At 41.9% G+C, this 22,665-nt stretch overlaps 1 protein-coding gene across 1 annotated transcript; it reads left to right on the top strand.

Moving 5' to 3' along the window:
- Window positions 1–11,410: 11,410 nt before the first annotated feature.
- Window positions 11,411–20,465, top strand: LMOD3 (leiomodin 3). Its single transcript, XM_084633680.1, has 3 exons — window positions 11,411–12,273; window positions 14,629–16,020; window positions 20,112–20,465. The coding sequence occupies exons 1-3, from the start codon at window positions 11,983–11,985 to the stop codon at window positions 20,136–20,138; spliced, it is 1,710 nt and encodes a 569-aa protein (XP_084489806.1). The 5' UTR covers window positions 11,411–11,982; the 3' UTR covers window positions 20,139–20,465.
- Window positions 20,466–22,665: the final 2,200 nt, after the last annotated feature.

Below are 22,665 nucleotides of genomic sequence, written 5' to 3'. Positions count from 1 at the left end.
GGTAAACAAGTGATGCAAAGCTAGACCTCAAGCTGTGTGAAAGCATGTTTGTGTATCTAGTTTCTGGTGGTTGTTTTTAAATATTCAAGAAGGACAGTGATTCCACATATCAAGACACAACGTAATGGTATACAGAAAGATGAGGTCTTTGTTCTGAGGACCTTACAAGCTAACCCACCTGAATACAATACACAGGGCTAAAGATCAAGCCCAAAAAGGAGCAGATAGCATCAAACCAGAGACTGCTGAAAGGCTAAGCTGAGAATGGGGAGAGAGTTTTGAAGAAGGATTAAAGCTGCTTGGCATTGTGGAGCAGGGTGACTAATCCAAATTAAGGAGTGGCTGGGAATAGTGTGGGTAAATGTTGGGGGCATGTATTTCTGCACACACTGAAATGCAGATGATTTTCAACATTGAAAAAGTGAAAAATACAGAAAAGTGTTGCCCAGAATTCTGCATTCATTAATTATTGCTATCATGGGCAACATCCTTGTTCCACAAAAGATCATTGTGGACAGGAACCCCACGAGGTCCTTATAAAGTGATTGGGGGAGACGTTTACAGCATGTCTGGCAAACTCTGATTCAGCCCCTCGTCCTTGGCTGAGAAGCTCAAGACAAACCGTGTGCAAGCTCTGCAAACATGAATAGGTTCCAAGGGTGAAGCTGGAGGAAAGCAGACCTCATCAGCGCAGGGAAAGAGCAAGGGGTCAGCAGCGATGCAGAAGGAGAATGGAAGGAGACAGGGATAACAATACTTGGGGGCTGGGGCAAGGCTAGAGGAACACAGGCTGGAGCCATCCAATGGGCAGCAAAGCGAGACAGCAGAGCAAGGAGAGGAAAGCAAAGATGAGAACTGGGGGAAGGGAATCAAAACTGTGCCCAGGACTCGGAAGATTTTGGGCATCAGCCAGCCTCCTCCCCAGCAAACGTGCAAGTAAATAGGGTCTTTGCACAGGGGGGAATGAAGGGAGGCTGGGGGGAAAAAATCTTCTCCATCTACTCCAGCAGCTTGGCAAGCATGGCCTCACTGCTGTCACTACTACAATCTCTGGGGGTAGCCGCTGGGGCTTCTATGTGCCCCAAAAAGGAAGGTGGAGGTAGGCTACTGAGAGGAAGCATGGTCGTATGGTGAAGACACTAGACTCAAGCAATCTGGGTTGCGATCCTGAGTCTGCCACAGACCTTCCCTCTTGCTTCTGGGTATGTCTACACTGTGATTAAAAGTCACGGGCACTAAGTCTCAGGTCCCAGCTCCGCAGACTCAGGCTTGTGGAGGTTAGGCTACAGGTGTAGATGTCTGGAGGGGGGCTGGAACCTGGGTTCTGGGCCCTCTCCAGCCCAAACCTGGACATCTACCCTGCAGTTTTATAGCCCTCCGAGCCCCATGAGCCGGAGTCAGCTGCCCCACAGGTCTTTTATCACACAGCAGCAAGTCTCGGTACCTGGGTCAACTGACTCAGGCTCACGCTACCAGGCTAAAACAAGCAGTGTAAATGTTCCTGCTCAGGCTGGAGCCCGGGCTCTGAAACCTGGAGACAGGGGAGGCCTCAGAGCTCAGGCTCCAGCTATTTCGTGCTGGTCTTTTTAGCCCCATAGCGCAACCCTGAATCAAAGTCCTCCTCAGAGTTTTCAATCTTTTCAGTGGGCACTTATCAGGCGGGAAGGAGCAGCCAGGAATGACCCCAAAGGTATCATAGTAATGGGGTAGGTATCTAAGGGCCAAGATATCCAGTGGGCACAAAGTAACCCCCCTAAAAACAGTGGAAGATAAAAGCAGCCGCCATGAAGTGAGGCAGACGGATGGGGGAAGTTCTGGAAAGAACAAAGGACCTCTGGGAATCTATGGGCCTGGGACTAATTCTCAGGTCCAGCTGAGCTCTGCCAGGCACAGGACCCAGTATGACAGGAAAAAAGTGCCTTGGTGCTCCCATTAAACCCCGCTCCCCAACCCTGCAGCCTGCTAAAAATCCCTTCAGCCTCCAATGCCTGAGGGTTGTTCTAAGTTGATTCAGAAGCGGTGGTTTGCCTGAGCACAACCGTCCTCGGGCCAGGCTCCCTTCCCCCAGGCATCCCTACACCAAACCAGAGAAACCTGCAGCTGGCCAAACAGGTCAGCTTCATAGCCCCTTTATGCCGCTGTGTGTTTAGGGCTGATGAAAAGAACTGAGGGGAAAGACTCCCCTATCCCGTAACGATTTCCCTGATTCTTTCCCCTAAAAGAGCTGTGGGAAATGAATTGCCTATGGTCTAATCCACAGCACTCGTTTATTTTCATCACTGGTTGTGCTTGTCATTTATTCGTGAACTGTTAACCCTGTCCAGCTGGAGTACTAGCAAAGATCCACTGTGCACAGCTAACATTTTACACTCATCTTGCATCTTTCATCCAAGTATTTCAAAGTGCTTTACAAAACACTAATTAAATTTCACGAGCTGAGTATGTAATACTAAGTCTATTTAACAGATAGATACTCTGAGACATGGATCAGTTACACGATTTTACCAAGGTCATACAGTAATTGAGAGCAAGGAATAGTCCCCACCTATATATATAACTGGAATATAGTCCATCTTTTATGAATGCCTGAGAAATATTCAGCTCAGCTGTTACCCATACCAAAGAGCCTACAAACAAGCTTCAAACAAAGGCAGGTTCTCTTGTTTCTCATGAATGTCAATTAAGCAGCATTGCTTCATTTGCTTTGAACAATGTGTACCTTGTATTTAAACAGGATTTTAACAAAGGCTGGGCCATATAAGTAACAATAAGCTTAACTGTGCAATTAAAATAAGTCATGCATGTGAGGAGCTAGACAAATGTGGGACACCACTGACTAGGTTTAAGTGTTTGTCAGAGCCATAACTTCTGTGGCAAAATATGTCCCTTTTACGGCGGAAGGGGTTCATTAAAAAAAAATCATTAAAAAACTCATTCATTAAATAAAACCTGATCCTCATCTGATATAAATGGACATAGCTCTGCTGAAGTCAGTAGAGGTATGCTGAATTACACAAGCTGAGGATCTGGTCTCTTACGGCTCACTGCTCAGCTAGATTCTGGTGATTACAAAATTGGTTCTCATTCTCTCAGGTATGATGGAGTGCGGGGCGCTTTAATGGTTTTAAATCATTAATTCAACATTATGAAATGGGTTTTAATGGTTTTGATTGTAAATATCCTTTATTTCATTTGACTCATCTCATAATTGTCCCTGACAAGCCACTTCACATGAATTAACATGTTCTGTCATTACTCTTACGTGGACTAAAATTATGACTTCATTTTTTACCATGACAAAACTGGCTTTTCCCATTCTTTTTGCCATGACAAGGAACCTAAATGCTGAGATCTGAGGTAGATATTGGTTTGGTGAGACCTTGTTAATGGGCTGTTGACTTGTGGCATTCCTAGGCTTCTTGAGACTGTACTGGGAATGGAAATCCCAATGAAAGTGAATTTTGGTCTTTAGTCTGTTATACCCACATGCCATTTAGAGCCTGTTCCCGCTCTCATTGAAATCAGTGGCAGAGCTCCAATCTGAGTACAATGAACACTCTAGTCCCCAATCCTCAGGTCCAGCTGAGCTCTGTTTGTTGCAGAGCCGAGGAAGGGAAGGGGACAAAGATGGATTTATGCAACTTTTGGGGCTCTCCCAGTTCTGGGGCCTGCCATTGGGGATTGCTGGAGCAAAGCACATAAGAACATAAGAATGGCCATACTGGGTCAGACCATCCAGCCCAGTATCCTGTCTACCGACAGTGGCCAATGCCAGGTGCCCCGGAGGGAGTGAACCTAACAGGTAATCATCAAGTGATCTCTCTCCTGCCATCCCTCTCCACCCTCTGACAAACAAACCATTCCTTACCTATCCTGGCTAATAGCCATTAATGGACTTAACCTCCATGAATTTATCCAGTTCTCTTTTAAACCCTGTTATAGTCCTAGCCTTCACAACCTCCTCAGGCAAGGAGTTCCACAGGTTAACTGTGCACTGAGTGAAGAACTTCCTTTTATTTGTTTTAAACCTGCTGCCCATTAATTTCATTTGGTAGCCCGTAGTTCTTATATTATGGGAACAAGTAAATAACGACTTTTCCTTATTCACTTTCTCCACACCACTCATGATTTTATATACCTCTATCATATCCCCCCTTAGTCTCCTCTTTTCCAAGCTGAAAAGTCCCAGCCTCTTTAATCTAGCACCCATCTGCCCATATTGCTTCCCTCTGTCCATGTTCCCTAAGATGAAGTATGTGAGGCAGTAGTGTAGGGCCAGCTTCTCCAGTGTCTGTCACCCAGGAATTCCCCACACCAGCCGGTTAGCCCAGGCCACTGGGCAGAGGATCAGACCTTTACATCAATACCATTCTTTCTGTCATGTGACTTTAACAGATGATAAAGTCATTTCTCAGGGGAGCTGCCTAACAACCAATCAGAGCAAACATGTATTGTTTTTTTCCGGAAGATTACTGGCTTTACCATAGGATCTCTCTTTATGATCCCTCTAGTTACTTGGTGGTTCTTATTATTAAAAAGCCATCATCTGACCCTTGATAATCCCCATATGGCATTACTGGGAACTGCTGGACATACTCAGAACCGGTCTGTGTTTTTCAATTTTAGACTGCCCCATCACCCTTACAAGTATTTTACAAGTGATGCCAGGTTATGTTACATGGACACATTCTCCAGCCTTTTTCCAGTTAATGCTTTGGCACTTGGTAATGGCATGTATTGGTAGAAGGCAATAAATGGGTGGGTTTTTATCAACAAAAATGAAATCCAACAGTACAGAATTTGCTTTATAAAGGACTTGGAGTCAGCACATGTCCCTATCAGTTATCTTAAAAATAGAACCCATTGAACGTTTTAGGCACTTGAAGCATGTTTTGATGATCTGCTACCTTGGAGTCGCATGGTGACGCATGGAGAGAAGTTGGTGAACAAGTCGTCTCCTCTATTCAAGTTAAAAGCTTGTTGCTGCTTTTACTTTCTAGACGGATTGAAGGAGTGGAGCTTCTGAAGCAAATACTTGAAAGAGAAATCAATTTAAGTGAAACAATACAGTACCCAAATGTTCTGGGTTTCAAACAAATGTTCATGCTCTAAGTACTTGCCTTAGAAACAATGAGCACTAAGTATTAATCGGTCATTTGATTTCTATAGGCATGTTTCATCTCTCAGCACAGTTAACGCTTATTCCTTAACTGCTCGTATTCAGCGCTTGTAAAGTACCTAGTCAACATGACCGTTAGAATTGTAGCCATTGGAACCAGCTCATCATTATTCCCTATATTAAACAGGCTCGTGTTCAGTTAAAGTGACTTTTTTCTCATCCATATTTTGGGTTCCATATTCAAAAATGCCACCTTAATAATAAGGAATAATTAACAGAAGGAATTAACACTTAGTTGGGATCTAATGCTTACTACTATTTGCAGTTTTCTGTACAAGTATGGAGTTTTTAACTCAATGTATTCAGATCAATTCATGCAAAACTCTCAGAGCTCTGTGTGCCTCTTTGAAAAAATAACTAAGTTCTTCAGCTTTATAGAGTGCCATAAAACATACACTTTGGTTTTTATTAGTGGCTGTGTAACTTGCACTTCAATTATCTATGCCAGCTCTGCAGTGAAGGCAAAAAGGTCATTATTTTTCTACCACGTGGGAAATCATTAACATGGTGTTTACTCAGTACTATTATTGTGACTCTTTGACAGCCATTAATCATCCATGTCAGTCAGACTAGGAGAATTGCGTGAGATGGCCAAGCTTTCAAAACAAGTTGTTAATCATTGGCTGGAAGATGGGATAGGGGATGTGATGCAGTTGGCTTTAAAGATTGTTAGCATCAGCTTAATAAAAATAAAAATGTTGGCAGTTTCCTTCTTTAAAATATCTTCCTCTACAGATCCCTGTATGCTGCACTTTGATGCAATATGAGCACGACCTACAAATGCTTCAGTCAGTAAAACTATGATAACAAATAATAGTTGTGAACATAATACACCCCTTTTTGGAAGGAAAAATATGTCTCAGACCCTAATCCTGCCACTTGTGGCACACAGACAGAGCCATGCACCTGCCCAGAGCCCTAGATTAATGGGGCCTAAAGTTTGAATATTAAGTTTTAAGCCTAAAATATAAAACATGTAACTTCAGATGCTCCAAGACAAGTTATTCATAGATATCAAGGTCAGAAGGCCTTGTCTGATCTCCTATATAACACAGGCCAGAGAACTCCCCCAGAATAATTCCTTTTGAAATAGAGCATATATATATATATTTTTTTAAATCGAATTGTGATTTAAAAGTTTCCAGTGATGGAGAATCCATCGTGACCTGGGTGTGTACGTGACACTGTCAGTTGAAGGTCTCCATTGAATGAGCACAACACTTAGAGTGACACATTGTTGTACTTAAAGGGACATTGCTGACAAAAACTCACCCATCTGTTTGAATTTTTTTACTCCCTGTTACAGGTAACACCTAAAATAATGGAATCTGGTAGGGATTGAAGGGGGGGAAAAAATCCCTTTTTTTGATTTGTTTATGTGAGTCTTGGCTGCCACACTGTGGATTGAAGCGAGGACCTCCAGCACTAAATGCATCAACTAACGAGCCAAACTTCTATAGCTCAGGGCTGTAACAACTCAGAATCTCTGTGGACTGGCACAGAAGTGGGGGAGACTGGTAAGACACACTCACCAGTGTGGTCCATTTACTTTGTACACTTCACATCATTTTATATCTGGCCAGCTTCCCTTTCTACTTGTAGAGGCAGCTCGTTCCCTGTTGTGTTAATCTCACAACAGGGGAGAGAAAAACATTTTTTAAAACAGGGCCCTGTGAGTGTAAAGCCACAAAAAAATCAGCAGGGAGCCTGAGAGGCTGTTGGTGGCTTCACTGGAGCCAGGGCAGAGACCGTTGCTGTGCCCAGAGCTGACTGAGGTGGGCCTTGCAGTGAGGGCAGTGTGAGTAACCACCACCCTTGTTTGGGAAGGTGCTTGCAAGGGACAGGGAACAGCGAAGAGCCTCTAATGGGTTGTCTGAGAAGAGGCAGAGAGGGTCTTGTCCAGGGTTGCTGACCTCTGGTTAAACCATCTCCAGTCTTCAGAGGGGTCATGCATCCTGGAATGCTCCCAAATTAGAATTGTTCTGCCCCTTGTTGCCTTGGCTGGACTGAATCACTGGACCAACAGAGCGCTGGCCCCAGGTTCAAGATCTTCAAGCGTGCCCACGCAAGCAAGTGTCTAGGATTCTGAAATCCAGAGGAGTGTATATTCAGGGGTGGGGTAAATGGTGGCAGTGTAAATGCAAGTTAGATAAATTTTGTTTACTACTCTAAACTGTATTTGTAAATTGATTTATTGAACAGCCCCTTGCTGATTTAAATTAGTAGTTTCAGAGTAACAGCCGTGTTAGTCTGTATTCGCAAAAAGAAAAGGAGTACTTGTGGCACCTTAGAGACTAACCAATTTATTTGAGCATGAGCTTTCGTGAGCTACAGCATCCGATGAAGTGAGCTGTAGCTCACGAAAGCGTATGCTCAAATAAATAAATTAGTAGTGACATTCAATCTCAGTCTGTTATACCATGTTTCTCAACGTTGTTAAGTAAAGGTGTGTTAACTCCAGTCTAAGTGTATATTGTTTATCATTGGTATTTTTGAGTTAGACCCATTGCACAGATCACCCCAGGTGTATTCCTGGAGGCTCCCCAGCACACCGTCGAGTGTGTGCAGGGCCCAGGCAGGTGAAGGCACTGCCAATTTTAATTTCCTTTAGGAGTAAAGGGACTGCAGCAGAGGGGTGGATCCTCTATTCCCCACCTATCCAACAGCACCAACGGGATACTCAGCATCTCCTTTACAATCAACATCATCAGGTGCCTGGGCACACAGGGGAGAGTTACCTGCTCCCGAGTAACCTAGGGAGGAAAGTTACACTGTCTACTCCTCCTTCAATTCCAAACAGGGTGGTAGGTGTCAAAGGAGTATCCTAACTCAATGTATTCTGAATTAAGTAGTGATCTTGGTATTAAAGAAGTTACTGTGCAAGGAAATTTGAAATCAGATGTTTTAAAGGTTGTAGATGGGAATTATAACATCTGTTAACTAATGCAGCTGCGCATTGTGTGTCCACTGGGATCTTATCCTTCTACCATCTTTTCTCCTTTATGTCTGTTACTTGCTGTGCACTAGCTAAATCCCAGTCTGTTGCTGGGAGCGTCTTTTTGTCATTTGTTGGTACAATGGCTTGTACAACAGTGATCTAATCTTCTCTTCTGCACACTAAATAGCCCCAGTTCCCTCAGCCTCTCCTTGTAAGTCATGTGCCCCAGCCCCCTAATCATTTCCGTTGCCCTCCACTGGACTCTCTCCAGTTTGTCCACATCTCCTCTGTAGTGGGGGGGCCAAAACTGGACGCAATATTCCAGATGTGGCCTCCCCAGTGCCGAATAGAGGGGAATAATCACGTCCCTCGATCTGCTGGCAATGCTCCTACTAATGCAGCCCAATATGCCGTTGGCCTTCTTGGCAACAAGGGCACACTGTTGACTCCTATCCAGCTTCTCGTCCACTATAACCCCTAGGTCCTTTTTTGCAGAACTGCTGCTTAGCCAGTCGGTCCCCAGCCTATAGCAGTGCATGGCATCGTTCCTTCCTAAGGAAGGATTCTGCATTTATCTTTGTTGAACCTCATCAGATTTCTTTTGGCCCAATCCTCCAATTTGTCTAGGTCACTCTGGACCCTATCCCTACCCTCCAGTGTATCTACCTCTCCCCCCAGCTTAGTGTCATCTGTGAACTTGCTGAGGGTGCAGTCCATCCCATCATCCAAGTCATTAATAAAGATGTTGAATAAAACCAGCCCCAGGACCAACAACTGGGGCACTCCCCTAACACAGGCCACGGGCTGGAGAATCCCAAAAGGCTGCAGGAATGTGTGCGGGGAGAGGCAAATGCAATGAGTGTCAAAACTTGCCCAGCACATGGCACTTGGCAGCCTGGCCTGCCAACCTTCCGCCAACCGGGCCCAGGACTGAAGTCGAATGTGAGAGCACTCAGTCCAGCTTTAGGACTTGGATTGTTGTTGAGTTTCCAGGAGAACCAGGAACACTGTGAAGCGAGAGAAGCCCTGGAATAAAACCATGGGACAGGTAGGGTATGTCTACACTGGCACTTTGTCAGCAAACCCCTCCCCACCCCCAAAAAAGTTTTACTGACGAAAACCGCCAGGTGTGAAGAGCGGGAGTGCTTTCCTGCCGACAAAGCCACTGCCGCTCATGGAGGGGGTGGAAGTTGTTTGTTGGCAGGAGAACTCTCTCCTGCCTACAAACAGCAGCTACGCTGCATGGTTTTTAACAGCACAGCCGTGTCGCTAAAAGCCTCCTAATATAGCCGTAGCCTTAAAGTAGTGCTGTGCCCTGGAGCTTCAACTCTGGAGTCAACGGAAACTGTTGGGGCTGCCCTGTCCTCCTCTTTACCTCATAAATGACTAAGTGCCACTCATTTTCCACACTCACTAAATGCCACACGAGTCTAAGTCACACAACTTACTCCCATTGTCTGTTTTACGCTACTGTGTACGTCACTGCCAAATGTATCCCAGAGATTCCCAAGGAGGTTTCACCCACTTATTACAGGCTGCCGGTGGCCCACCCTAACCATATGATGGAAAAAATAAAACTTTTTGAGATAGACCGTTAGTGGAAAATAATTCCTAACCAGGTTCCAGAGGCAGAGCCCAGATTCTGACCTGACATCTGTGTGAGCACACTACAGTCCAGAAGGCTGGCAGAGATTCTGATCTAAGATGGTTTGATAGTGAAATGGAAGGGGACAGTAAATGGTAATAATAAACAAGAGTGTCCCAGTCATTCATGGATATTTGGTAACAAGGTACTTCAGTGGAATGTTTTTGTTTCCCTTTGGTGCACTATTGCCTAGACGGATGCAAATATAGTACTTATTAGGTCTCATAAAACCAATTATATTCACAGATATGCAGCAGATTAGTGCACTGCTTCTTAGCTGTGAACCTCTTGTGAGAAGGGTTAACTTCTACCAATATATCATGTACTACAGACCAAGCTAGTTCCTTACACGAGCACAGTAGGATGTTAAATAGGGTCTTATTTTTGGATCTGTAATCTCAGTGCATTGTAAAATACCTATAATCACAAGTAATGCTCTATATTTAATAAGCAGGAACTGTATACACAAGATACTCTTTCTAGGGGGAAAAAAAATTGAGAACACATGTCTACTGGGATACAAACCCAGAAAGACAAAAGTCTCTTTAGCTTTCTTCAACGCACATAGTGTAGGGGAAATCTAAATAAAGACTAAAGCTTCATGATGGTGTTCAGTATATGTGGTGAATGGGCCCAGTAGTTTGTTTTAAACTTGCATGACATCCTTAGTTGTAAACAATAACCACAATATCCTAACATTAGACAATGGGTGTGAAAATGATATGGTAAACTCCAGGAGAAACACTACTGGTGAATTTCACCCATGCCTGCACAAGGACTGATGTCCCACTCCTAGGATGAGGCTTATTATGTGGTAGAGAGGCCTTATGAATAAGGACTTTACAGAGGTAACATTCACTACACACCTGGTTCTTTAGATTCAGGTTGTTATTAGCACCTAGGACCCCCTGTCATGGCCCAGGACCCTGGTAGTAGTAACAAGTGCACCTTATTATGACATATTTTATGGTTCTGATTTTTTCAACCTATCTTGCCCAATCTTCCATGATTTTATCCAAAGCACAGTTGCCATTTCAACTGCTCATGTGACCGGGGCTATTACAAGCTGATATTCAGCATTTGAACGTGAAGCAAAGCTGCCCTCAGAATTCAGTCATTTTTGAAAGCTTAGGAAAGACTATGAATACAGTGTGAAATTCACTCCTATGTAAAGGGCCAGTCCAAGGCCTATGCAACACCTAAACCCTGTGCTGAGCCTTCAGCGAGACATACATTATGCATAAGAACTGCCATACTGGGTCAGACCATGGTCCATCTTGTCTAGTTTGCTGTCTCCAGCAGTAGCCTGTACCAGAACTTCAGGGGAAGTGTACAGAACAGGGCATTTTTGGAGTGATCCATCCCCGTCTTCCACTCCTGGCTTCTGGTAGTCAGAGGTTCAACGTTGCCCTAAGCATGGGGTTGATCTTGATGAACCTATCCTCCATGAAATTATCCAGTTATTTTTTTGAACCCAATTATATTTTTGGCCATCACAATATCCCATGACAATGAGTTCCACTGGTTAGTTGTGCGTTCTGTGAAAAAATACTTCCTCTAGTTTGTATTAAACCTACTGTCTATTAATTTCATTGGGACGCTTGTTTTTTGTATTGTGTGAAAAAATAAATAACACTTCTCTATTCACTTTCTCCACACTACACGATTTGATAGACTTCTATCATAGCCCCTCTTCGTTGTCTCTTTTCTAAACTGAAGACCCCTAATCTTTTTAGTTCCTTGTAATACTTCCATACCTTTGATTGTCTTTGTTGTCCTTCTCTGAACCCTTTCCAGTTCCAAGAAAACTTGTGTGTTGATTCTCTGCACAAATGTGAATTTCATCCTGTATATATAGCAGATTCGTCAATATGATGAGACTTAAAAGTTATCCTCTGAAGGGAATCCTCTAGAAAACTATCGTCTTCTCTATTACTCAATCAGAGACATACCAGCTGTACTGAAATGTCAGAAGGGTTTGCACAGCTGACAAGTTGCTGAAAACGGAGCATGGCAACATCTCCATAAATTCTCTTGATCTAGCCAAGTGCAGCAGCTTAATATAGACTTAGTAAAAGCTTCAGTCCCACTGTCTCTCTCACACATTGAGATCAAGCACTGCCACAGATCATGACAAAAACACGAATGTGGGGATTTAACAGCGTGTAATACTGTTAGTAGCACAGTGTTTTATAAATTGTTTTCTTCAGGTTTAAAAAAATGTCTGAATTCAGCCAAAATTCTGACCAGGAAGTCAGAATCGAGGACATTGATGAAGATGAAATCTTAGGAAACTTATCCCCTGAAGAGCTGAGGGAGCTCCAGTGTGAAATGGAAGTCATGGCTCCAGACCCAAGAGTCCCAGTTGGAATGATACAGAAAGATCAGACTGAAAAACCTCCAACAGGAAACTTTGACCACAGATCTCTTGTTGATTACCTGTATTGGCAGAAGGCATCAAGACGCATGCTAGAGGATGAGAGAGTTCCTGTCAACCTCTTGCCATCTGAGGTAATAAGCGAGAATCACAACTGTTTTTTATGCATCTGCTATAAGACTTATTGTAACAGTATATTGCCAAAGATCAGGGCCTTCATAATAATAGGTTTGATGCTTTTGTCTTCCTCTCTGTCAGTTCCTTCTGCAAATTAAAGCACAGTATAGTGAATGAATTTAAACTCAGTCAAATCTTGTTTCAAAATTTTCTATAACTATAGGATCTAACTTGAAAGATCACCCCAGTAAAAGATTTTTACTTTTTGCCCTAAATTGTTAACTACATTTTCAAATGTAAGAAAATGACATTTTTATTTCATCAAAACCTCTGATTGAAAAAAGACCATATAAAAGCAAATCACAAAATAGAAGTCAAGCTTTTTATTTCTCCATAATATATATAAGAATATAAATATTGGCTAGCGTGATTTTCCCATATAACCTTAATATAATTAGAAGGGCTTAATAAACTCTAAAATTAAATGATAATAATAATAGTAATCATTAATAGAACTTAATGTCACATTGAAAATGTCTGTCTTTTTGACTGAGTTAAAGTCACTAATGACTATGAGTCCAAACTTCATGGGCCAAATACTCAGCAAATGTAAATCAGCCAAGTTAATGGAACTGTGCTGATTTACACCAGCTGGGGATCCAGTTGTATGTCTTTTTGTGGGCTCTGATTCAAGAGTCCAACCCTATTCAGCAATGCACTTAAGCACATTCCTAAGTCCCATTGACTTAAAGTTAGGCACGTACTTAAATGCTTTGCTGAATTGGGGCCATAGTCTTTATGCAGGCCAAACTCTTACTGAATACAAGGGGAGATGTGCCTGTGGAAATACATCAGGATTAGGACGTGTAGGAATTTTAAACGACTCAATTAAGAAACGCAGTATGACTTTTTACCATCAGTCCAACCTTATATAATATGGTTGTATTCTAGTACATCAGTACTGTATATCCTTGAATTCCAGTAAAAGTTTGTGTCCCAGTAGCTGTTTACAAAGAAGATAAGTTGTCGCTTGATCATTCTTGGCCTTTAAGAGGTTTGTATATAAATGTGTTTCCTTTTATACTTTGGGATGTTGAAAGTTGTTGGGGTTTCTTTAACCTCTATTGTACAAAGTAGAGATGGGCCTGAGTTGCACAGTTTGGATCCAGATTTGAACTATTCCAAAGGTGGGGGTTGTGTGGTTCATTCCCAGCTCCGTGTCAAGTTAAATCCATACAAAAACTCCAAGGGTTTCATTAATACAGCAAACAGATATGATTTATTTATATTTCAGCATCCTCTATTTTGTCACTTCAGAACTTGACAAATAGCAACCTCCACTGGTACAAAGGAGAAGTGCAGTTAAGTGTCACTGTGGTCCCAATCCTGATCTCAGTGGGGCAGAACCACCACCACCATCTGCATCCCTTACTTTTGTACTTTCAAAGGGCCTGATCGTGCACTCCTTATTTATATATAAACTCTCACTGGAGTCCATGGGAGTTTTAAGCTGGACGTGGACTCTAAGATCAGGCCTTCCGTCTAGTTGCTTACTAATAGCAAGCTGCAGACAAAGTGAAATGGGTCCTGAGTAGTAAAATCCAGTTCTTACCCATCATGAGAGAGGGGCAAGAAAATTAAATTGTACATGAAATAGACCTTCAGGGAAAGTGGCTATGTTTCCTGGCAGGAACTGAGCAGCGGCCAATATGATGTCATTACTGATGCTAAAAGCACAGTCCTTCCATCAAGCAGTGTTCAGAAACCACATTCCCATCACAGAACACAAAAGTAAATTGAACTAATATTCACCTACGTCCCCAGTGGTGCCCCCTTAATGCTAATGCTTTACACAGAAGCCCAAACTCCTAAGGCTTGGACACTAACAGTTCTACCCGTTACTATGACATTCTCCTCTTTGGTCTTAATTAGACTGAGCCACAGAGCCAATATCTAGAAATGTATCTCCGTTTTTTTGGCTACATGAAAAACAAAGGTCTCCTAGAAATGCGATGGACAACACATTGTTATATCAGAGAAAATTAGGGCTGATCTACCATTGATGTAAATAGATTTCTCTCGACATCAACAGACTTTTGATCAGGAATGTGAAAGAAGTTATTGGCATTCTTGGAAAGTTTATATGAGAGATTGCTGTATAACAGTATTTAAATAAGGAATTATTGTTCATTCACATTTAGGCCAGAAGTACTATGAACACTTTCTTTTTTTCAAAAAGCATTCTCTAGAATATAATGTGAGGAAAAACAGAGATACATTAAAGCCGTTCGCTATATTTTTATTTCAGCGCATAATTAATGTAACAAAACCATTTTAAATTATTTCAGCTATTAGCATTTTGTCTTCTTTAGAGACACATTGCAGAGAAGTTTGAAGAAAATGCTGGGGATATGGACGATATTGCTAAGAAAAAAATGGCAGAAGATACTACAGAAGCAGACAGAAAAGAAACATATTACAAAAACGAACATGTCGAACAGGCCAAACCTGGTTCAGCACAACAATCAGGAGAAACAAATGAAGAGAGAAGCTACAAAGAGACAGAAGATGAGGAGGAGGAGGAAGATGATGACGACGACGACGACGACGAGGAGGAGGAGGATGAAGAATCAAGAATGAAGAAGCCATATGGAGACGAAAACATCAACAGTGATCAGGTAACTAAGAAGCCATGTACAAAATCAGGGGGAAATCCAGAAAACCAAGAAAACAATGAAAAGAAAGTATCAAAACTACAAATTCCAAAGAAGTTAGCTGTAGATACTAGCTTTATTAAGTTAAGTGCAAGACCTTCAGGAAACCAAACCAATTTAGATGAGAACTTGCAGAAGGTCCAGAAAAACGATCCAGATGTGAAGGAACTCAATCTGAACAACATTGAGAACATCCCAAAGGAAATGCTGGTGGACTTTGTGAACGCCATGAAAAAAAATAAGCATGTAAAAACATTTAGTTTAGCCAATGTGGGAGCTGATGACAACGTAGCTTTTGCTGTGGCCAACATGTTACGTGAAAACAGGAGCATCACTACTCTAAATATTGATTCAAATTTTATCTCAGGCAAGGGAATTGTTGCGATCATGAGATGTCTGCAGTATAATGAGACGTTAACTGAACTGCGTTTTCACAATCAGAGGAACATGTTGGGCCATCAAGCTGAAATGGAAATTGCCAGGCTTCTCAAAGCCAACCCTAAGCTGCTGAAGATGGGCTATCACTTTGAACTTCCAGGCCCCAGGATGGTTGTTACCAATCTGCTCAGCAGAAATCTTGACAGACAAAGACAAAAAAGGCAGGAGGAGCAAAAACAGCAGCAATTAAAAGAGCAGAGAGAGTTAATAGCCATGTTAGAAAATGGACTAGGGTTGCCTCCTGGGATTTGGGAAATGCTAGGGGGACCAATGCCTGATTCAAGGATGTATAGCTCAATACAAGCCCCCAAGCCTCCACCTGTCCCTAAAACTATGCCCATGAGCAGGAAAAATGAACATGCAAGAAAGCCAGCCCCAGAAGAAAAGAGCAGTGAGGAACCTGCCTCCTTCAAAATGGTCAAACTCAAGAGAACTCAGCGCAAGCCCACTATACCAGAATATGTAGAACCAGCTGAAAAAACAAGTCTCAAAGATGTGATCAAGACTCTCAAACCAGTTCCAAAAAAACGACTACCTCCTCTGGTTGAGATAACCCCAAGAGAAAAGCTCTTAAATGACATTCGTCAGAGTAATGTCGCCTATCTTAAACCGGTAAGTGTATATGAAACAGAATGGTAGCAACAGGGAAATAATTCCATCTCTGTAATTTAATGCAAATCAAATGTAATATTCTATTTTAAAGGCTTCCACAAAAGCATCTTCAAAAACTGTGGGCATATTCATTTTCAGGCACATAAACATGTTTATTGTATGCAAGTTGGCATTTTTGTGAACAGATTTTGAGCATTAGTCACGTGTTTCTATATGCACAAATGCAGAATTTTGCACAGGCAAATTAATACAACCACAAATTTTGCATGTGCAATTGTTAACGCTTGGTGAAGATTTGGCTGCTATGCTTTATGGATAGATTCATCATCATTTTAAAATTAAGTACATTTATGTTATGGAATTTTGATAAAGGGTTTGTTAGTTGGCTGATGGGCTGTTATGAGCTGTTAGATGAAGTCATACTTTAATTCACACCTTACATCTCAATAATGACCAACAACAGTTTTACTTCAAATGTGGTAAATATTAAGCCCAACTTTCAGTGGGAGCTTTTCCTATATAAGGACTTCATGTTCTTTGAGCAAGGATGGCAAGACCCAGACCATTATTTCCCCCTAGAGTGAGATTTTCATGCCTAATTTCTATTATATTATAATATTATAATATAATATATAATATAATAATAATATATATATTATTTCTATGTCTTATAACTAGACAAATCATAAGCCCCTCTAAATAATAGTCAGTGAAATGGTCCCACTGACGCAAAGTCCTAAAGGGAGATTTCAAACCTTTGTATGCCCACAATCATAAAGGTAAAAGAAAAGGATTCAACTCAATAGATAAGCAAAAAAATTAGAAGAAAATCTGTGTGTGTGTGTAAAAATCTGTTTCTTTTAAGGTGCAAATAGTTGCATGAATGATTTATTACTAATCCTCCAAACATCATACAATGTATGGTCAATCCTATGAGGTTCCCATAATAACACTTATCTAGCACTTTTCATCCATAGATCTCAAAGCCCCTTACAAATGGAGTATCATTATGCCCATTTCACAGATTGGGAAAGTGAGGCTGAGGGAGATGAAGTGACTTGCCCAAAGATTACCTAGCAAACCAGTGGCAGGGCCAGAAACTGAACCTATGTCTACTTAGTCCCCTGTTCAGTGCCCTAGCCTTAACATAAGAACGGCCATACTGGGTCAGACCAGAGGTCCATCTAGCCCAGTATCCTATCTTCTGACAGTGGCCAATGCCAGGTGCCCCAGAGGGAATGAACAGAACAGGTAATCATCAAATGATCCATCCCATTGCCCATTCCCAACTTCTGGCAAACAGAGGCTAGGGACACTATCCCTGCCCATCCTGGCTAATAACCATTGGTGAACCTATCCTCCATGAATTTATCTAGTTCTTTTTTGAATGTATCTAGTTCTGTTATATTCTTGGTCTTCACAACATCCTCTGGCAAGGAGTTCCACAGGTTGACTGTGCGTTGTGTGAAAAAATACTTCCTTTTAAACCTGCTGCATATTAGTTTCATTTGTTGACCCCTAGTTCTTGTGTTATGAGAAGGAGTAAATAACACTTCCTCATTTACTTTCTCCACACCAGCCATGATTTTATAGACCTCTATCATATCCCCCTTTAGTCTTCTCTTTTCCAAGCTGAAAAGGCCCAGTCTTATTAATCTTTCCTAATATGGCAGCCATTCCATACCCCTAATAATTTTTGTTGCCCTTTTCTGAACCTTTTCCAAGTCGATATATCTTTTTTGAGATGGGGCGACCACATCTGCACACAGTATTCAAGATGTGGGCGTATCATGGATTTATATAGAGGCAATATGATATTTTCTGTCTTATGATCTATCCCTTTCCTGATGATTCCCAACATTCTGTTTGCTTTTTTGACTGTCACTTTATGCTGAGCAGATGTTTTCAGAAAACTATCCACAGTGACTCCCAGATCTCTTTCTTGAGTAGTCACAGCTAATTTAGACCCCCTCATTTTATATGTAGAGTTGGGATTATGTTTTCCAACGTGCATTACTTTGCATTTATCAACATTGAATTTCATCTGCCATTTTGTTTGCCCAGTCACCCAGTTTTGAGAGATCCTTTTGTAGCTCTTCGCAGTCTGCCTGGGACTTAACTATCTTGAGTAGTTTTTTATCATCTGCAAATTTTGCCATCTCACTGTTTACCCCTTTTTCCAGGTCATTTATGAATAAGTGGATATTCTAAAGTTCTTCTGAGTGGTGAAAGCCCCATAAGATCTCATATGAGACTGTGTTCTTGTTTTAGTGGGGAGAGGAGTAAGTTTCTTTGTTTGTTTGACAGCAGCTCTTCCTTACTTTGTCTGAAATTATCATGATGACAATACAAGTGGTGACATTGCGAATGGACCTTAATCTATGACTGTATATTCAATAATGTTGAAGGTATACTTAGTGCATATGCCATGACTTTGAATTAATAATTTGCTAGACAGGCAGAAGTGGCTTTTCCTGAGCTGCTTTGGTCTACCTGGTCTAGGACACATTTTTAAAATTACCTGAGTAGAAAATCAAATGGCCTCTAACGTGTTGTTTTGGTCTGCAGGGCACATATAATGCCTTCAATAATATTTTAATTAAAAATAAAGTTTTTAATAAATAGACAAAACCAAACAAGAAAGACCATGGCTTAAATTCACTTCTGGCATGAGCAAGTATACCTGGAATGAAATCAATGGAGATATGCCCTTTTACATCAGTGGTGAATTTGGTTTTGTATGTGTGAAATGTTAACAGTGAGCAAGCATTTAACAAAATAATATATAGGCCCTGGATCTGTGTAGATCACTGTAGTGACTGGACTCGGTCCTGTTCCCATTTAAGTCAATGGCAAAATTCTTGGCAACAATAGGAGTAGGATCTGGGTCTGTTATGCATTTTTTTACAAAATATAGAGCAAAATTATGAAAAGGACTAATGATTTTGGATGTTTTCATTTTTGTGTATCCAACTTGAAATACTTTAAGGAGGATGATTTTCAGAAAGTAGTGAGCCCTCAACCTCTGGAAACCAGGCCCCTTTCAGAAGGCTCAGGTTGGGCACTCAAAATCATGGCCACTGTGTTTAACGTTCTGTTCTTCTAAGAGCTAAAACTGACCCCCGTAGTCCTTACATAAGTGATCAGGCCCATTAAATTCTGTGAAAATAATCATCCAAATGGAATTGCTTTTGTGATTAAGGAATACTCCCATGAGCAAGAGTGTGGAGGGTCCAGTCTAAAAAGTATATTGCCAAAAGGTACCATTCCAATTTCTCAAGTAATTGACACTTGCTTCATAACTTTGTCTGAATTTTTTTCAATGTATTAATTGAAAGGCCTTATTTTGGTTCCATTTACATTTGTACAAACTCATGGTTGTCAATGGTGTTACACATAGGTGTAACGGAGACAAGAGTTTGGCCTGAAATGTTAAAGAAGATGAGAGATCTTAAAATGACCCCGCCTGTAAATTCAAAGTTAATGCTGCCACTGTGTCTCTAACTCACATCACTGGGGTATTTTTGTTGTTACTACTACAGTGGCAAGGATTATTTAAAGACTGATTTAGCTGCAAAGAAAGGCAGTCTTCAGGACTTCTGACCTTTTACATTGGCGTATAAGTGTTGTATCTTAGATCCTGTCATGCTGTCTAGAGGTAAAATACCTGCAGTGGACAGCCCACTGGACTTGGGTTCAAGACACATAGGCTCTGTTCTCAACTCTGCCACTGACTCACTGTGTGATCTTGGCACATCACTTAAACCCTTTCCAGAGGGTCTTTCCCCAACTGTCATATGGGGGATAAGAATGCCCTCTCACCTTGTAGAGCACTCTGAGAGCTATGGGAAAGTGCTGTGTCTGGGCTAAATGGTGTTGTTGATTTATCAAGCAATAACCATCAGCTCTGTGAATTCTAAGAAAGAACAACATGTCAAGAATTTAACCATTATAGCCACAGAATTTTCAGTTACATTTTCAGTACTTTGATGTTACTGTCTGATTCCAAGCAGCACACTTATTTTTGGAGAGAAGAGGGAAAAAGCCAGATTTTCCTGCTATTAACGTGTCTTCTTCTTGGTCTTGTACAGGTGCCAGTACCAAAAGAGCTAGAGTGAAACACCAGAGTCTCCTGAAAGAAACAACTTGAAATAAAGACTATTCAAGTTTCACTTACAATGGTTTCAAAGGATGCTTTCTTCAGAAGCCAAGGGGTAGATACGAACACGCGGGAACAATGCTTGTAATACGCAGTCTGTTGATACGATGATGAAACAGGGTGGAATGGAACAAGTCAATGCGAAAAGAATTTCCATCAGCCATTAAGTAACCATGATGCCCTGGTATAATCTGTCTTCCAGTTGGATTCTAGTCTCCAGTTTGTCCAGAGGTATTTGCCCAGCAACAGCAATAACTTAACAGGTTTTACAGATTCAGTCAATGAACTCTATTGCTTACATGATACTTTCTTCTGTTAAATTCTCCTGCAACACATAGTGCCCTATTGTGACTTTCCTTTTTCACACTGTTGTATGTCACTGCCTTTTTTTTTTAAACTAAGAACACATGATTTCTATCTACACAACTTATATTTTCAGTCCAGAATTTTCATTTTTAGACTGAGGAAACATTACACACAAAAAAAGAGCAAAAATGCCCTGTCTAGGAGAGAGCACAGTGTGCATTTCTTCCATGACAAACTGCAGTAGTTCTGAGAACAAAATGGCTGCCATCTCTGCAAACAGGCAGAGTTCTTAGAAACTTAAAGGCACAGTACACAGGGAAAAAAAGAAAGTCGTAACAGTTTCAAACTTCATACTCCATAGAATGTGTTCTGGCAAGTATTCTGTCTGGTTAGCATTTAAAACATGAAACCATGAGCTGTATTGGGAGCTGTGCAATCATTGTTCTCCTGGCAGATTCTCTCTATCCTTGCTATAACCCTGAACTGTTTCACCACCCCCAGGCTTCAAGCCACACATTGCAGTCACCTTCTGAGAATAGAACAGGACTGTTTCAGATGTCCTTCAATACTCCTGATTAACTGGCCACAGTTGCTGCTACTGAGTATTGTTGGGCCCTTGCCCTCTTCCCTCTGCTTGGGACTCAAACTGCCTGCCAGTTTGAGGAAGGAACTGAATGTCTCGCTTGCATGGCAAGGCCAGTGCAGAGCTCTAGATGGAGGTAACTGCACTCACCCATCCTTGCACAACTTAACTGTTTTGAAATATTCCGATGGGGAAAAATGTTTTAAATGGTCAAAGAGACTAAGCGTGTGAAATCCCCCTGAGTTTCTCTCATCTTTAAGGAATCTCTCTTTTCTGGATGCTTGCCCTTTGCTACCAGGCATGCTGTTGTAGACCCCCTATTTCAGTCTGTTTGTACCAGCCTATCCATTCTCTCTCTCTTGTTGGTTACTCTCTCCTCTTGCACCCCACAAAATTTCACTCCACGCAAACCAGCCTCACCAAGTCCATTAATGGCCTACTCTGCCTCTCGTAGCTAAGACACAGGGCTGGGTCTTGCTCTTTATTCCCTTCTTGGTCTGCCTACTACTGCTGCTCAGTTCCTCCTTTTCTTGTCTGTATGTCCTTGGCCATTCAATAATCTGACTTCTTCTTTCTGCCGTTCCTTTGGTTTCTCCTCATCCTTCCCTTCTTGCTCAATATCACCAAAGATCTACAAAATCTTCTGCCCGCCAGCTTGCATTTCTCTTACACAATCCATACTCCCTTCCCAAACCGCTTTTCTCCTTCTCACAGCTTCATATCCTGCTGCTTCCACATAGGGAACAGTTGCCTTCTTCATGCCATCAACCCTCTCCTTTCAAACCCACCTGTCCAACTTCGTTCAGTTCCCCTCCCCCTGCTGTCTGATTCCCTTTAAGGCTCTTGCGGGGGAGGCACATGCAGGCAGGGAGCTCAATTTATTGTTTATAAGGTACTGTATGAATTTACAGTACAAAGGAATTTTTTAAACTATGATTCAACATTGCTTGTGCAAATGTTGAGAGGAAAACCTAGTTTTACTTTATTTCTCATTTACAGCTGTCACATGAAGAGAATATTGTAACTGGGATGTGCCAGTGTTGTAGTCTCTCTCTTCCAATTGAACGACTAGCAGAAAAAGAAGCATGGTCAGGAAGAGCCAAAGTGGCTTTGAGCCACTCTTATTCAGCTCTGTTCCCAGAGCCGATTCAGGACTCAGCCTAAGTTGAGCGGCTTTTCAAGGGTCCGTCTGGAGGGAAGCGTGCGCCTTCACCAACGACAGCCAGAGAGGGTGTGAGGGATGACAGAGCTGCTGCAGTGACCCTATGCCATCAGCCGATCCCTACATGAAGGGAATGCTCCCAGGGCCGGTTAAGGTGATTTTATGGCTGATCATTCTAGTGAATCAGGCTTATCATGTTCATGTAAAATTTTCAGTGTGCTCCTAATGTCTACACTGTGTAGTAACAAAGAGAGGGAAGCAAATGAGCGATAGGAGCTGCTCTGCACTCTTACAACATGGAAGGGTGGCTAAGTGTTTGGAAGAAAATAGGGCAACCCCATCCCTTCCTCTGAGGGAAGGAAAAGCAAGCAAAAGCCCATCACTACCTTATGTGTAATCACAGGTGGGACCATATGCTAATATGGCATGCAGGCC

This window comes from Lepidochelys olivacea (genome assembly GCF_965140295.1).
Source record: "Lepidochelys olivacea isolate rLepOli2 genome assembly, chromosome: 7".
In the NCBI taxonomy this organism is placed as follows: Eukaryota; Metazoa; Chordata; order Testudines; family Cheloniidae; genus Lepidochelys; species Lepidochelys olivacea.
The sequence above is the reverse complement of the archived record's forward strand: the minus strand, read 5'-3'. Positions and strand labels throughout refer to the sequence as shown.